This window comes from Mus caroli, unplaced genomic scaffold (genome assembly GCF_978045245.1).
Source record: "Mus caroli unplaced genomic scaffold, Mus_caroli_1 scaffold_14, whole genome shotgun sequence".
NCBI classification, from domain to species: Eukaryota; Metazoa; Chordata; class Mammalia; order Rodentia; family Muridae; genus Mus; species Mus caroli.
In genome coordinates this window covers 100,060,471-100,077,585 of record NW_028227269.1, presented here as the reverse complement: position 1 = coordinate 100,077,585, position 17,115 = coordinate 100,060,471, and the positions used below count along the sequence as shown (strand labels likewise).

At 41.6% G+C, this 17,115-nt stretch overlaps 1 protein-coding gene across 3 annotated transcripts in view; it reads left to right on the top strand.

Moving 5' to 3' along the window:
• Positions 1-17,115, top strand: part of Atxn3 (ataxin 3) — a 37,777-nt gene that overhangs the window by 5,274 nt on the left and 15,388 nt on the right. For 2 of the 3 annotated variants that reach the window (XM_021178564.3, XM_029484599.2), the window contains exons 2-8: positions 2,718-2,882; positions 3,103-3,147; positions 5,317-5,402; positions 5,778-5,844; positions 9,234-9,321; positions 13,736-13,868; positions 16,734-16,900. In XM_021178564.3, the coding sequence (XP_021034223.1) occupies positions 2,718-2,882; positions 3,103-3,147; positions 5,317-5,402; positions 5,778-5,844; positions 9,234-9,321; positions 13,736-13,868; positions 16,734-16,900 (751 nt within the window). The remainder of the gene's footprint in view (positions 1-2,717; positions 2,883-3,102; positions 3,148-5,316; positions 5,403-5,777; positions 5,845-9,233; positions 9,322-13,735; positions 13,869-16,733; positions 16,901-17,115) is intronic. The other variant, XM_021178563.3, reaches the window with a different exon arrangement.

Here is a 17,115-nt window from a genome sequence, read left to right as displayed (position 1 = left end):
TTATTCTTATATAGTGTTCTTTTGTTAATGTAATTCTGTGTTCAAACTGTCTTTGGGTGCTTTCCAGTTTGGAAAGCCTGTAGGTAGTGCTGTAGTGAGTGCATCTGCAGTGTATGTATGTGTCTAATCACAGCACACAGCTGTTAAGCTTTGGTAACGACTGAGGATTGTTGTAGAGTTGGTTCACTAATTTATACTCGCTCCTGTAACAATGGTTTTCTGTCATTCTAAACCTCCCACTGTAGTAGCTGTTCTGGAGACTGTATAGTAGTAGAACACCATGTGTTTCTTTTGTAAAAGTACTTTTTTTTTCTTAGCTAGGTGTGGTGGTTGTATTAGTCAGGGTTCTCTAGAGTCACAAAACTTACGGAATATCCTTTTATGTTGAGGGATTTTATTGTAATGACTTACAGTCTGTAGTCCAACTAACCCAACAGTGGTCAGCTGTGAATGGAAGTCCAAGAATCTATAGTTGCTCGGTCCCACGAGGCTAGTTGTTTCAGCTGGTCTTCTGTAGAAGTAGGTTTCAACAGATGTGCTGGCAAGTAAGTGCAAGCAGGCATAGAAGAGTGAATCTTCCTGCTTCTAATGTCCTTAGGTAGGCCTTCTGCAGAAGGTGTGGCCCAGATTAAAGGTGTGTAATACCTTGCCTCGATCTGGGACTTACTTTGTCTCAGGCTGACCTTGAACTCAGAGATCTCCTTCCCTCAGTCTCCTGGGATTAAAGGCAAGTACTACTGTGCCTGACCACTATGCCTCTAGATCTCCATGCCAAGATCCAGGTCAGAAACTTGTGTCTTTTGGCCTCAAGATCTAGATCACAGGTAAGCCCTCCAATTCTGAGTTGTAACTCATTCCAGATACAGCTCCAGTTAATTGGAGCACTCAGAGTCAGAAGCAAACAGATTAATATGAATTTGAGGCCATCGTGGTTTACATAGTGAGTTCCAGGCTAGCCAGAGCTACTTATTGAGACCTTGTCTCAAAAACAAAAACAAAAACTTTTTTTAGGGACTGACAGGTTAGCTCAGCATGTAAAGGCACTTGCCACCAAGCCTTGTAATCTTGAGTTCAGTCCTTGGAACACACACTGTGGAAGGAGAAAATTAAATTCTGCAAGTTGTCCTTTATCATCCTGTATTCCCTCCAAGCAGTCAATAAGTGTAATGTTTAAAAATATATTTTTAATTTATTGTTTGCGTGTGCCTGTGTATGTGGCATGTATGTGAGTGCAGGCCTACACGTGGCTAGGTGTGCATGTGGGGACAGGTACTCAGGAGTCAGCTCTTTCTTTCTACAGTAGTATTTGGGGATTGACAGCAGGCCCTGTTACCCGCTGAGCCATCTTCTGTTGTGGTTTGGTATACATTTCCCTGATGACTAATGAAGTTGAGCATCTTTTTGTATCTCTTAGCCACTAGACTATCTTGTGAAATGATTACATTTCCACTAGAATATAAGTAGAACATCTGTCTGTCCTGACCTCATGGTAATTGGTATTCAGTGGAAGTTGCTTCTAGCAGTAAATCAACATTAAAGGAGGCAAAGAATTCTGAGGATAAGATATTTTAGCTCTCTGTCAGACTCAAGCTCTCTGAACTCTCCCTTCCTGGTCCATAGCAGACATGTATGCTATATCTACTTCAGCAATTACATTTTGTTTCTGTAGGAGTGATACATTGGTGTGTGTGTGTGTGTGTGTGTGTGTGTATGTGTGTGTTTGGCGGGGGGTGCATCTTGCAGGTGCTCTTTGGAGTCATCATCTGCCATGTAACATAGCTCAGACCAGGGGGCATGTTGTCAGGCAGGTTGAGTTCAGTAGGCCTCACTGGCCCTTTAGAGGGCCAGAGTTAACAGAAGGAAGTGTTTTCCCATCTGCCTTTGCCTTCCAGAAAGGCAGAGTTAGGGTCTGTGTCCACCGGACTCATCTACTCATGTGTCTCATTCTTCGGAAAGCAATACTGTTGGTCCAGGAGAATGACAAGCAAGCTGCCCACTGTCAGGCAGTCTGGATATGGAGCTGGGCTGGGTGCCAGTTGTGTATGAAAGCCACCTAGCCAGTGCAAGAAGCCCCTGGACCTATGGGACAATGTGTCCACCCGTCATGGGGAGGATGTTAATGACCCCTTAGGGAACTGAAGTTGGCTGCAGTTCCTCTTACTACTGTCTACTCGTGGACATGGACTTGGGACTGTTTTTCTTTTCTCCATGTTACAAGGAACCTGCAAAGTTGGCTGATGAGAGCCTCTGCTCTAGAACTGTGGGCCTTCACTTAAAGTGAGACAGGATTGGTCTCACTTACCCAGTTCTTGAATTTGAAAGGACAGCTTTTAAGGTCGAACAGCAACCATCTTGTTACAAGAATGGATGTTCTAGAGGTTCATGTCCCCTTTTGCAGTAGTAATTTGCTGTGGAATTTCTAAAGGTAAATTCTAATAGGTACTGAAAAATTCAAAGGCTAAATGTTTTTATAGATTAATTTTTAGGTTTATGTGATTGGATAGATGAATTATACTGTAAAACGTTCTTCATTTTTGTTCCTAAAGTAGCTGTAGAATATACATGGGCAAGGAAAATGTATGTGCTTGTGAAATCAGGTTTGCATGGGGCTTACAAAGTTTGTTTTGACTGCATTAAAAAGTTAGTAATTACACTTTTAGGAGATATTGTACAGATCCGCTTGATGACATTTGAATTTTTTCTTTTGGAAACACTAGCAAGAAGGCTCACTTTGTGCTCAGCATTGCCTGAATAACCTATTGCAAGGAGAGTATTTTAGCCCTGTGGAGCTATCCTCCATTGCACACCAGCTAGATGAAGAGGAAAGGCTGAGAATGGCAGAAGGAGGAGTCACTAGTGAAGACTACCGCACATTTCTACAGGTACTGATTTTAGACTCACTGAGTCCCGTTTTATTTTGGCGGTGCGGGTGCTCTGTAGAGGAGGATGAGCCGTTCTCCCCCAGGAGTCTGACTTGTTAATTATAACTCTGCTCCTCCCTTGGTAAATGGGGTACAGCGTGTTCTGTTAAATGTGCACACTAATTTTAACCCTCTTCCCATCCCCCTCTGCCCACAACTACTGCCCATGAAAATTGAACAGCAGCCTTCTGGAAATATGGACGACAGCGGCTTTTTCTCTATTCAAGTAAGTAGTCCAGAGGGCAGCGCTGCCTCATTTCCAGCCCCGCTTGTCCTGAGGCTCAGTTGTGGTTGATGTGCCACAGTGTGCCACAGCTTTTTATGTAACGATGGAGGCTTCTGCAGCTCCTCCTGTAAACTGTATGCAGAAGAGAAGACACTCCAGAGTGCTACACGTGCAGAGATGAACACAGGACAGTAGACTCCTCACTTTAAAACGGCTTTGACTGCTCACATGCTTAGGACAGGCAAGCTCTTGCTGCCTATACAGTCTTTGCTGGTCTGAGACTTGTGATCGTCTTCCCCTCTGTGTCTCCAGACTGAAATTATAGGTGTGTGCTACCACAGTCAGTTTAGAATGGGGCTTTTAAAAATTACTTTCTAAGAGAGATTGCTTAATTTGCATGTAGGTGCTAATAACTCTAATAAATTACAGTGCTTCAAACTCCCCATCTCTGGCATATCTGAGAAATTGCAGTGTCTTGCAGTCTTCTATTTAAATCATCCTCCAGGATTGGATTCCTGCCATGCAGGTTGTAGCCCTCTGAAGGGTGGTATGGAGATTGGCCTCAAGGCCTTGCATGTGCTGAGCTCAAACTGACACCAAGCCACAACCCAGTACTTTAGGTTCTATTTTAGTTCTGTGTTGGTTTATTCTTTATAGTGCTGGGGATGATATCTAAGACAAGTATTCTGCTCTAGAGAAAACCTCCAGCCCTGTGGTTTTACATACATACATACATACATACATACATACGTACGTACGTGCGTGCGTGCGTGCGTGCGTGCGTGCGTGTGTGTGTCCTTCTGTAGCCTAGCATGGCATGGCCTTGAACAAAGCCCTGCTTTGGCATCCCAGGTGTTGGGGTTGAAGTCTGGGCACCCATGCCTGACTTCGTTTGTGTACTTGTGAAGTCCATTCTGATGACATGAGCGTTGTCCAAATTCTTTCTGAATCTGTCTTTTGAGAGATCTACTTATGCAAGTGTCTTTCTTTATACTTTCCTTCTATGCCACCCTTCTAGAGTCCTCATTCTCTAGCATTTCCACCCAGTACTTCACTTGTGACATTGTGAGGCCCAGTGGGCTTGTGCTGAGAGCACAGGTGAGAGCCGGCACTGTCTCCTGTGGTCTCCTGTGGTCTCCTGTGGTCTCCTGTGGTCTCCTGTGGTCTCCTGTGGTCTCCTGTGGTCACTGCTTCCATCTCTGCTCTCTCGCACTTGTAGTTGGTCTGAGTTGTACGTGTTTCTTTTTTGCCTTCCTGGGATAACAGATGGAATGTTGTCTTAATTTCTCTCTTTTTTTTTTTCAGCTTGCTATCATCAGGTTTGATTTTCTGTTCATGACTCTGGAAGTTTAAAATACATCAAACCTTCTTTTTAAAGATTTATGTGCCCATGTGTGGATATGTGCACATGAGTGCTGTTGTCTGTGGAGGACAGAAGAGGGCACTGGAACCCTGCAGTTGACATTACAGTTTGTTGGGAGCCCTGACGTGGGTGCTGGGAACTGAGCTTGGGTTCTGTAAGAACAGTGTGTACTGTTGACCACAGTCATCTCCCCAGTGCCCAAACCTTTCTTTTCAACCCCCAGGGAGAATTTATTTAATATATACCTTTGGTGACCGCCATTGCAGGTAGTAAGTGTAGGAAGGAATAGTTTTACAAGCAGCACCCACAGTGTGGAGTGTGCTTCTGGATGTTTGAGACAGTGCTGTCTACAAATTCTGTGCTTTTCTGACATTTCTCAGAAACCTAGTATGGAAAAGCTCTCTTTCAAAATGGATATGAGGGGCTGGAGAGATGGCTTCCACTTAAGAATGCTTAATGGTATTTCAGAAGAAGACCAGTTCAGTTGCCAGCATGTACAGTAGACTGCTTACAACTGCCTGTAATTCCTACATGGACACCTGATGCCGTCTGGTCTCCACAGGCACTCAGACACACTTAGATAAAAATAATAAAACAATACATCTTTCAAACTTGCAATGAAATAAAATTAAGTTCACATGTATACATTATTTATGGATTTAGTGGGCTGTCAAGGAGACATAATTTGTAAAAACTATATCCTCAAACTATATATGAAGTATAGTTGCTTACACAATGTAGCTGTGCTACTTAAACTTGGACTTGAAGGTTTAGCTCATGGAAAGTTGTTATTTTTCTCTTGACAGGTTATAAGCAATGCTTTGAAAGTTTGGGGTTTAGAACTAATCCTATTCAACAGTCCAGAGTACCAGAGGCTCAGAATTGATCCTATGTAAGATTTTTTCCTATATTTCTTTATTTAGATTTGACTTTTAATGCTGTAATTTCTGAATGAGGACAAAATCATCATGAATGTCTTTGCTTTATTCTGTATTTGATGCCCTTGGACTTCACCCTGTCACCTTTTTGGTGCCTTTCTTCAGTGTCAGTGGTGGCCCTGCCCTGAGTCATGTGGGGGGTTTTGTGCTTAACATCACTAAGCTCCTATGGGAAACGCATAGTTACGCGATTTTTATTTTTTCAAATGAGTATTAAGTATTAATAAGTAATTAAGTATATCATTAAGTAAATGATAGAAGTTTTAGAGTACTTGCTAGTACATCTCTACTATCCCAACTTAACAGGTATATGTTTTGTTTTCTTCTAGAAATGAAAGATCCTTTATATGCAATTATAAAGAACACTGGTTTACAGTTAGAAAATTAGGCAAGCAGGTAATATATCTTCTATTAATATATCTTCTATTTTCTTGTCCTTTTATAATACTCTGTACTCTGTTTGAAACTAAAATTTGATATTGGTCTCCTTGGAATGTATCCTAGGATTCTGTGCACTCTACCCAAGTCTGGACTCAATTTAACAGATAAAAATTTTCTAGCTTAAGAGAAGATAATCAATTTCTCTTCAGATTTTTAAAAATAAACCTATATATGTTATATCATAATGAAAATTTTGTAGTAAAGACAGTGCATATGTGGTTACTGCTGCATATGTTTTTGTGTGACGATTTGTGTTTAGCACAGTACTATAACAAAGCCTGAGATCATGGTGGGAATGAGCATCATGGGATGGGCTTCTTTAGGCGATTCTAGTGTCTGGCAGTACTTACAGCTGTGCACAGTTACCACTGAACGTGGCTTTAAACTAGTCACGTAAGGCCTTACTAGAATGTTGGAGCTTGGTTATTGAAAACCAGCTTATATAGTCAAAGGGAATGAAAAGCTAATATACCCCCAACATGGATGAATCTTAGAAATGGGAGCTAAGACCTAATGACAGAAAGTAGACTGACTAGTGCTTGTGTAGGGCTGAAGAAGGCACACGAGAGAGAGGCCCAGAGGGACCTGGAGATGGGACTCTGATTAGGGTGTTCCAGTCTCAGTCATGTTGATGGGTTAATGTGGGTGATAGAGATTCTTTGAAACGACAAACTGTAGAAGTGGTAATATATGTATGTGCAGTTTATCCCAGTGCTGTGGCCCACACCTGTGACCTAGGAAGACCTTGAGACCAGCCTGGACCACATAATGAAACCCTCAAGAAAGATGGGGGAGCGGGAAGGCAGGCTACTTTATGTGCCCTAGTAAAACTGTTATTTAAAATAAAAAGAAAGGGGCTGGAGAGATGGCTCTTTGGTTAAAAGCACTGACTGCTCTCCAGAGGTCCTGAGTTCAATTCCCAGCAACCACCTGGTGGTTCACAACCATCTGTAATGGGATCTAATGCCCTCTTCTGGTATTTCTGAGGACAGCTACAGTAAACTCATATAAATTAAGTAAATGACTTAAAAAAAAAAAGAAATATAAAAGATTATTAAAAAAATGAAAATGTCGAGTGTGGTGGTGCACATCTTTAATCCCAGCAGAGATCTCTGTGAGCTCAGCCAAAGCTTCAGAGTGAGACCCTGTGTTTAAAAATCCAACAATAAATAAGAAACAGAACATTGAACCTGGAGATGTGGCTCAGCGAGTATGATTTTACTGCTCTCTCAGAGGACCTGAGTTTGGTTCCCAGCACCCACATGGTGGCTTACAACTGTCTATAACTCCAGCTCTGTGGAGGTGGTGCCTCTGGGCATCAGGCACACACATGATGCACATACACACACACACACACACACACACATAAAATTAATATATTAGAAAGAATACAGTGAGTTAAATCAATATATATTAATTATATATTGTGTGTATATATGTATATTGATTTAATTCACTGTGTTCTCTTTCTTTTCTTTCTTTCTTTCTTTCTTTCTTTCTTTCTTTCTTTCTTTCTTTCTTTCTTTCTTTCTTTCTGTTAGCTTTTAATTCAGTCACCTGGAAGGAGCCAGTCTTCAGTGAGTGTTTGGTGATATAGATCATTGGCAGGGATATACTTATAATAAGCACAAGGCCCTAAGATTCCATCTCTTGCTCCAGAAAAATAAGGAAAGAGCAATCTTTAGGTTCTTTGTAAGGTGCATAGGGAGCCAGTTAAGGGCGGTGTGTATAGTAAGGTAGCTTAGCTGGGACAGGAGTTAATTATGAAAGGTCCAGGGTCAACTTCATTTAACTTTTCTGCCCGTCTCCCTTGTAGCCACTGAGGGTTTATTTGTGCCTTTAGAAAATTATGACCCAGGGCTGGAGAGGTGGCTCAGTGGCTAAGAGCGTGGACTGCTTTTCCAGAGGTCCTAAGTTCAATTTCCAGCAACCATGTGGTGGCTTACAACCATCTGTAATAGGGTCTGATACCCTCTTCTGGTATGAAGACAGCTACAGTGTATTCATAAATAAAATAAATAAATCTTTTAAAAAAGAAAAAAAAATATCACCCAGCATTATTTTCCTGTTCAAGTAATCACTGGAGTTTTAAGGTCTGGAAATATAAAACCCATAAAAACTTAGTAGAAATCATTGTTTTGAACTTTTAAAATTTTTAGCTCTTTTTTGGATTTTTTACATTTTGAACTGGTTTGTCTTTGACAGGTACAAAGATAGCAAGAATATGTATATTGATCCTTGGTTCTGATTCATATTCTTGTTTAAGAACAGAGTTTTAGCTGGATGTGATGGCATACATCTTTAATCCCAGCACTCAGGAGGGCTTGGCTGATCTGTGAGTTCTGAGGCTAGCCCCTGGTCCCTGTGTACAGAAAGCAATGATTGGAAAAGGTACTGTGGCTGGGATCAGAATCCAGGAAGGGCCCTTAGTTGTGCATGGAGTTGAGCATGACTTTGGCACCTTTTTATTTTTCTGTTTTAAGTTAGGGCACCTCTGAGGTTGTGACTTACCTAATGCTGTTAATCACACGTAGCAATAGCTTTGAGGTCTTGTCAGAATGAATGCTCGTCATAAATTCTCTCCCTAGAGTGTCTTTTAGAAATTGTAGTCTTTTGGCCAAAGTAAAAAGTGTGTTGCTGTCATTTTTTTGTCTGTCTATATGACAGGAGTCTGGGTGTTGGCCTGATAGTGTAAAACCTCTTAGTGACAGCTATCAGAAGGGCATCTTTTTTTTTTTTTTTTAGATTTATTTATTTATTTATTATATGTAAGTACACTGTAGCTGTCTTCAGACACTCCAGAAGAGGGAGTCAGATCTCGTTACGGATGGTTGTGAGCCACCATGTGGTTGCTGGGATTTGAACTCCAGACCTTCGGAAGAGCAGTCATATGCTCTTACCCACTGAGCCATCTCACCAGCCCAGAAAGACATCTTAAGATACTGTCAGTTGCTCTCCTTTCAGAAGTTCAGGTTCTTGTTTTTAGTAAAGCATTTAATAGTGACAAATGTTCAGCCTTTTTTTTTTTTTTTGGTTTTTCAAGACAGGGTTTCTCTGCATAGCTCTGGCTATCCTGGAACTCATTCTGTAGACCAGGCTGTCCTCGAACTCAGAAATCCGCCTGCCTCTGCCTCCCGAGTGCTGGGATTAAAGGCATGCGCCACCACACCCGGCTTCAGCCTTTTTTTTTAAAGTCACAGTATTCAGTACTTTAAAAATTCTCAGTTTGATATATTTCTATTATTTATATAGTCTTATTAAATTTTGGTGGGTTATATGCTTAACATAGGAAATTATTTTTACATATAATATTCATTAACTTAAATACTGATTTTTTTTCCTAGTGGTTTAACTTGAATTCTCTGTTGACGGGTCCAGAATTAATATCAGATACATACCTCGCACTATTCTTGGCTCAATTACAGCAAGAAGGTAAATAAGATCAAAAGTTTACTTTTAAACTTTAAAAGTAGCTTAAATATAGCTGAGTCATGATTTGTGACTATAAAAGCACTGATCTCTGATTTGTGAGTGTAATGGTACTGATCTCTGGCTGTGGTTTGGGTGACGCAGTTCTGTGTGAGTGTTCCCTACACTGGGACATCCCCTGAGCCTGGGGCTTCCTTTCCATTCTTAAGTGCTCTTTTGCTTTTCCATCCTTCCCCTCACAGGGCTCACAGGAGGAGGGGCATGCTCCTCCCATTCCTGTTGGCTCATTTTCAGTCACTGTTCACTTGGTAGACTGGTGCCTTTGAGTAACCTCCTGGATTCGCCATGCCCTGTTTGTGCAGGCATCTGTGAGCTGCCATTTTTATTGGAGAGTTTGGATGTCTGGTTATCTGTCTCTTTTCCTTAAATTCGTAGTCATTTCCACACCAGTAACTATTCCTCTTTCAAAGATTATTTTGTTCACTCTTGTCTTAGCATTGCCAATGAGTGTAACTCCCTTCAGATTCTAGTCATAAGCATTGCAGTCTTTGACCATCACCTTCTACCTTCATGACAGTTTGCTGTTTTGACCAGGCTCTGAAGTTACCATGAGATCCAGAACTCCTCTTATATGATTCTTCAAGGTGTTTTGTTTTGTTTGTTTGTTTGTTTGTTTGTTTTGAGATAAGGTTTCTCTATGTAAAAGAGCCCTAGCTGTCCTGGAACTCACTTTGTAGACCAAGCTGCCTCGAACTCAGAGACCTGCCTGCTTCTACCTCCCAAGTGCTGGGTTTAAAGCCACATACCACCATGCTTGGTGACTGTTTTCTTTTTAAAAGATTTTTAAGAATTTATTTTATGTGATGTTTGCCTGCATTATTCTGTGTACACTACAAGCATGCAGTTCTCAAAAAGGCCAGAAGAGGGTTTTGGGACTCCTGGAAATGGATTCACAGACAATTGTGTCACCACTGTAGGTGCTTGGACTAGAACCTGGGACCTCTGCGAGAGTAGCCAGTGCTCTTAGCTCTGAGCCATCTCTCCAGCCTCTGATACTGTCTTCAGTTGCATTCCCTGGCTTCATTCCTCTTTCTCCCCCATCATTCCTAAATCACAAGAATCTTGACCACAGGAAAAGTAGCTCTTGACCCTAGACATTTCCTGTATCATAGCAGCTGAACATGGCTTCAAACTTAGGTGAAATATGTTGGTTATAATTTTGTGCTTACAGCTTTCAAATGACTTCTTGATAGTTATTTCACAACTTAGCTCTCCATTTGTTACACATTGCTGTTCTTTCTGGCTTTCTCTTGTATTCTTCTGAGAACATAGACATGATTCCCTTTCTGGTAGCAGATCTCTCTCTTTGTTTCTGTAGCTTGTGGTTTGAGCCTATTAAAATAGATGAGCATGGCCCTCCATGTAAGGTCAGCCCTTCGACATGTACTGTATCCTTGTGGCTCCTGTTCAGTCAACATTCAGTTTTTGTTTAATGCTCTCCTGGGTTGAACATTCTCCCACTCCCTTAAAAAAAGTCTATGCATGGGTAAAAATCTCTTTCCCTCCATTGATTAAAAATAAAGCACTTTTGGTAACTTATGAAACTTTAGCTGCTTGCCCATTTAAATTTTTTCCAGTAGAATTATCTATAGTGCATTGTCTATTGAACTCATTCCACTTGGGTTGTGCTGTAAACCAGTCATCTTCAAAAGTCTCTCTTCTCACTATCCGGGTGACTTCTACATCACCAGTGCCAGAATTCAATTCTTAGGTCTCCTAGTCTAAACAGAACACAATAAACTTATTTAAAAAACAAACAAATGAACAAACATCCCAAACTAAAAACAAATATAAAAGGCGAGGAAGTGATGTGCCTCCCTGTGCCCTTCCCCTCCTGGCCTGTTCCTTTATACCTTGTCCACTTAAGTGTCTAAAAGTAAATTCTGTTTGTTTGTTTATTTATTAAAAACTATACAATGGCACTATATACGTAAAAGTGTTGCACTTTGTGGTGATGGGGATTGAAAATCCCAGCTGTGTGTATGTGATGCAGAGCTCCACTCTGCTTTGTATCCCCAGCTGGCTAACCACAGAGCTGTGATTTCACAGATACACAGCATTTAAGTTCCGTATCCCTCACCTCTGATGATTTCTTTCACACTTTAATCTGAGTTGAAATCAGGTTCAATAATTGTATTGGGTTAGTTGTTTGTTTTTTTCCCTAAATCTTCTTATAAGTTTCCTTGTCTCTATTTTTTGCCTTTGATGTATTTGCCAGTGTTTGGTCAGGGGGATATTGGGTTGTTGGCCTGTTTACTGCATCTTGGGTTTTTCCTTGTGTATATTTTCTGACTGCTGGATGCTCTAGTGCCTGGACCTGAGATGTAGGTACTTAACCAGGCTCAAGCTGGTTTGGGAATTGTCTTAGTCAGGTTTTCTATTTCTGCACAAATGTCATGACCATGAAGCAAGTTGGGGAGGAAAGGGTTTATTCAGCTTACACTTCCATACTGCTGTTCATCACCAAAGGAAGTCAGGACTGGAACTCAAGCTGGTCAGGAAGCAGGAGCCGATGCAGACAGAGGCCATGGAGGGATGTTCCTTATTGGCTTGCTTCCCCTGGCTTGCTTAGCTTGCTCTCTTATAGAACCAAGACTACCAGCCCAGGGATGTTCCCACCCACAAGGGGCCCTTCCTGCCTTGATCACCAACCAAGCTAGCGCAGTGGCCTTATATGTGGGCGTCTGCCTGCCTCACCAGTTGCTGTTTCCAGGTTCCTTTTGAGGGCCATCCTTCCTTTCCAGTGTGTAACTTTGGGGTGACCTGGGCTCAGCTCAGCTTCTTCCTGAGGTGCCATTGCATTGCTTTAATCACAGCCTATGATCTGTACTCCCATAATTCTCAGAATGTTTTCTTTAGCCTAGACATTTCCTTTGGAACACCTTTGTGTGGCAGTTCAGGAAGATTTTAAATCAAACAGGTCCACAAAAGACATTTAAAATGTTTATTTTAATATTTAACGCATATGAGTGTTTTATTTATGTGTATGCCTGGTGCCCATGGAGGCCAGAATAGGGCATCATCAGATCCCTTAGAACTGGAGTTACAGATGGCTGTGGGCTGCCAGGCAAGTGCTAGGAACCACATGTGAATCCTCTGCAAGAGCAGCGAGTGCTGTTAACCTGTGCACCATCCCTCAGCGTGGCTCACCCACTGAGCCGTCTCACCAGCCCCACAGAGTACGTTTATAAACACAAAATGTATATTATGCCATACCCTTACATTACCTGTTAGTGGTTTCCTTGAACACTCAAAATAAATTCCAAAGTTCTAAATAAAATCCAGAATTACTATGCTGATTGTATAAGGCAGAATATCTTCTCAGGACATGTTCACTAGGTACTATAGTGAGCTGGCATGCTGATTCTAGGATTTAGAAACAGTTTTGTTAGCAGAAAACACATTAAGATATCTGAACTCTGATTAAGCTTGTTCTTAAAAAATGTTAAACATAGCCCGGTGTGGTGGTGCTCGCCTTTAATCCCAGCACTCGGGAGGCAGAGGCGGGAGGATTTCTGAGTTCGAGGCCAGCCTGGTCTACAAAAGTGACCAGGACAGCCAGGGCTACACTGAGAAACCCTGTCTTGAAAAACCTAAAAAAAAAAAAAAAAAAGTTAAACATATTCTTTTTAGTGAGCAGCCTTCTCATTCTTTGTTTCATTGAAGTACAAGAAAACTCAATAGTAGAAAATGTTTTTAAAAATTAAACTTAGTTGTGGTTGAGAAAGCTTAGCTTATTAGGTATGTATTTATTAAAAGTTGCTTTGTACCAGTGGTTTTTTTTTTCTTTCTAAACCACAAGGCACACTAACTAGATTAGGGTACTGGCTTCCCAGCTCCTGTTTTTAGTTAGAAGGCATCTATGTATGGGGCAGCGAGCAGGGTGCCATTTGCAGCGTGTTTTCCAGTGATTTATTTTATCCGTTTTAGCAGTCACTGGACATACTAACCAAATATGTCTTCACACCAGCCCTGTGCGGAAGGTTCCTTTACCCTCCTTCAACAAAGGACACCAGGAGAGATGGGTGAGATGGTTGACAAACCCTGTGGCACCGGCAGGTGGCAGAGCTAGGCTAAAACGCAGGCAGTCAATTCCGGATCCTCCTCTTTAGACTGTGTTCAGGCTCTGCCCTCCTAGGGACCTTGTAGACTGCCTTTGTTTCTTGTAGCCCCTGAGGCTTTGAGATGAGAAGAGTGATCCTGTGTGATTTACCATAGATTACCTTCCTAATCCAAGCGAGAGTCGGCACTAAATCAGGTCTTCTGTTTTTCCTACTGTGCTCTTTCTGTCAGCTATCATTTCAAACAAGTTTGAATTCTTTACTAGTTGTTTTAGTTTGTTTTTGCCTCTTTTTAGGTTATTCTATATTTGTTGTTAAGGGTGATCTGCCAGATTGTGAAGCTGACCAACTTTTGCAGATGATCAAGGTCCAACAGATGCATCGACCAAAACTTATTGGCGAGGAACTAGCACATCTGAAAGAACAGAGGTAAAACTACGTGTGAGTGTGGCGTGTATGATAGAGGACACCCTTAGAAGAGTTAAAGGTCCATGCTTCCATTCCTTGTGTCTGTGTGAGTGCATGCACATGATTGTGAGCTGCGTGATGTGGGGGCTGGGAACCGAACTTGGCCCTTTGGAGAAGAGGAAGTATATGAACCCTGAGCCATCTCCCTGCCATTTAATGTGTGATCATTTTACCATTGGTGATTTGGGTAATTTGTATTTTGTGCATTTCTTGTGTAGTGCTGGAGATCAGCCTCTTGTTCATACTAGGTAAATGTTCTATTCAGTTTATGTTCAATCTCCTGGTTTTTGTTTTGTTCTGTTCTGTTTTGTTTTGTTTTGTTTTGTTTTGTTTTGTTTTTTGTTTTGTTTTGTTTTTTTGAGACAGGGTTTCTCTGTATAGTCCTGGCTGTCCTGGAACTCACTTTGTAGTCCAGGCTGGCCTTGAACTCAGAAATCCGCCTGCCTCTGCCTCCCAAGTGCTGGGATTAAAGGCGTGTGCCACCACACCCGGCCCTCAATCTCCTATTTTTATTTATTTGTTTATTAAATTTTTTTGATCATTTTATTTATATGAACACACTTGGATGGGGGACTGGGAGCTTGCGCGTCTGTAATTTTAAATATTTATTTGACAATTTTATACATGTGTATAAATGTTTTTATTCTGTCATCCCTCACTATCCTCTTTTATCCCCTGCTGTTCCCTCTGAATCCCTCCCAGCAGCTCCCCTTCCTATGCTCATTGTGATTTCTTCTCCTCCTCTTCCTCCCCTTCCTCCCCTCCTCCTCCTCTCCTTCTTCCTCCTCCTCTTTTTTCTTCTCCTCTTTCTCCTCCCCCTCTTTTTCTTCCTCCTTCTCTTCTTCCTCTTCCTCCTCCTTTTCTTCTTCCTGACTCACTGAGGTTTGCTTACACAGACAGCCTACCAGTGGTTGTACCATTGAAGAAAAGTTACTCCCCCTCCCTTAGCAGCCATAGCTCTTCAGCTAGGGATAGGGACCTCTTAGTACTCCCTATCCATGCTGGAATGTTGATGGATTGATCTTGTGCAGGTTTTGTGCTGGTAACTATAGCTGCTGTGAATTTATGAGAGCAACAGACATATTATAGTCAGAAAATAACATGGCAGCATTTCTTCCTAATCTGCTCTTAGATCCTTTCTCCCCGCTCTTCTGTGAAGTTCCTTGAGCCTTAGAGGGGTGATATAGATGTCCCATTTAAGTCTGGGCATTTAGTAGTCACTTATTCTAAAACACTTTGAATAGTTCTGCTGTTTGCTAGGGGAGAGGGCAGCTTTTCAGCCCAAACACTAACCTGTAGGTCTAAATGTATTCAGAAGGTGATTGACATGTCTGCTTATTGAAACAGTATAGTACTTTCCCCTACTGAGGACCTGTGACCAACACAGCCATGGACCAGGCATGGACTACCTAATGTGGAGTGGCCCTCAAATCCAGTAAAAAGATGGTTGGGCCAGGCCTGGTGGCACACCTATAATCCCAGCACTTGGAGGCAAAAGCAGTTAGATCTCTGTGAGTTTGAAGCCAACCAGCTCTACTTACTGAGTTCTAGGACAGCCAGAGCTTGATAATAGAGAGACACTGTCTCAAATAAATGAAAAAAGAAAGAGAAGAAAAAGTGGTTGTTTGCCCCATAATAGTCACTTCATTCTTGTGCAGCAGAAGAATATTACAGCATCATGGGCTGGTTTAGACTCTTAGTGATTTTCCCCTCCAGCGGCCTTTGTAGAATCTTTCAGCTCTGTGAAAGCTTGTCAGCAAGGTGGAATCTTCTAGCGCAGTTCCAGCTCGGTTTCTGTTATGTAACCAAAGTGTTACATAACCAACATCTCTGCCAATTAGATTTTACTACTTAGTTCTGGTGGGAAACTAAGACCGATGTCTGCAAAGCAGCAGCTTTTCTCTGAGTAGCGCTAGCCTATAGGTCTGATGTGCTTATAGTGCAGTTTGACATGGTCACATACTGTTTGAGGAGCCTCTGTATTTGTTTGCTTTTTGATATAAGATCTCAAGTAGCTCCCACTGGCTGGGAGTACATATGTTTGTGCCTCCATGTTTTATTTATGGTGATGGAAACTGAACTCAGGGGATTGTGTATGCTATGCAGATATTCTTCCTACTGCATTTCATCTCCAGAGCTTACCTCCCCCAACCGAAATGATTGAGTGTCAAGTGATTATTGGTAGTGTTTTGGCTCTAATCCTGCATTTTATGCATATACTCTCTAATCGAACAGTTCCTTAGTCCCCTCTCTGTTCCCTTCTGTTGAAAGACAGGTCTCATTAAGTTGTCCAGTTATCAAACTTGACACCCTTCTGTCTTTGGCTCAAAAGTAGCTGATACTCAACAAGCATATGCCACTCTGCCCAGGGAGGCTGTGTTTTAGTGACGTTTATAGAATCAACACTTTGAATTCCTAAAATACATTAGGTTTTTATCAGCACTCAGTTGTTGTTAGTAGACCTTATCTAGTAGAGCATGTTTTTGATTTAAAATCTTTGATTTGTAAGTGCCTTCATGTTTATCAGACTTGATCTAAAGTTGAAGAATACTGGGCTGGAGAGATGGCTTGGTGGTTAAGAGGACTGGCTACTTTCTAGAGGACCTGGGTTTGGTTCTCAGCACCCACCTGCTCACTCACAACCTTCTGTAACTGCAGTTTCATCGGATCCAGCACCCTTTTCTGACTTCCTCAGGCACTACACACACATTGTGCAAGACATACATGCAAACAAAATATCCATGCACATTGTTTTGGTTTTTTTTTTTTTTTTTTTTGAGACAGGATTTCTAGGCTGTAATTATTATGAATTCATTTGTTGTTTAGTGCCCTCAAAGCAGATCTGGAGCGCGTCTTAGAGGCAGCTGATGGGTCGGGCATATTTGATGAAGATGAGGATGATTTACAGAGGGCTCTAGCCATGAGTCGCCAGGAAATCGACATGGAGGACGAAGAAGCCGATCTCCGCAGGGCCATTCAGCTCAGTATGCAAGGTTTGGACGCGTTGATGTGTACTTTAGGCCTCTTTGGAGAAGTGGATCACGTCCTTAACGGTTCTGAAAGTTAGTGTGCTTTTGGAAGTTCTTTGACAGTTACTGCAAAAGCAATAGCTGCAAACTCTGAGCATTTATTTCTTTAAGATTTTCTTGATCTTAAATCATTTTTTATAACTTGTATTATACTAGGACTGTATTGTGTTTAACACATC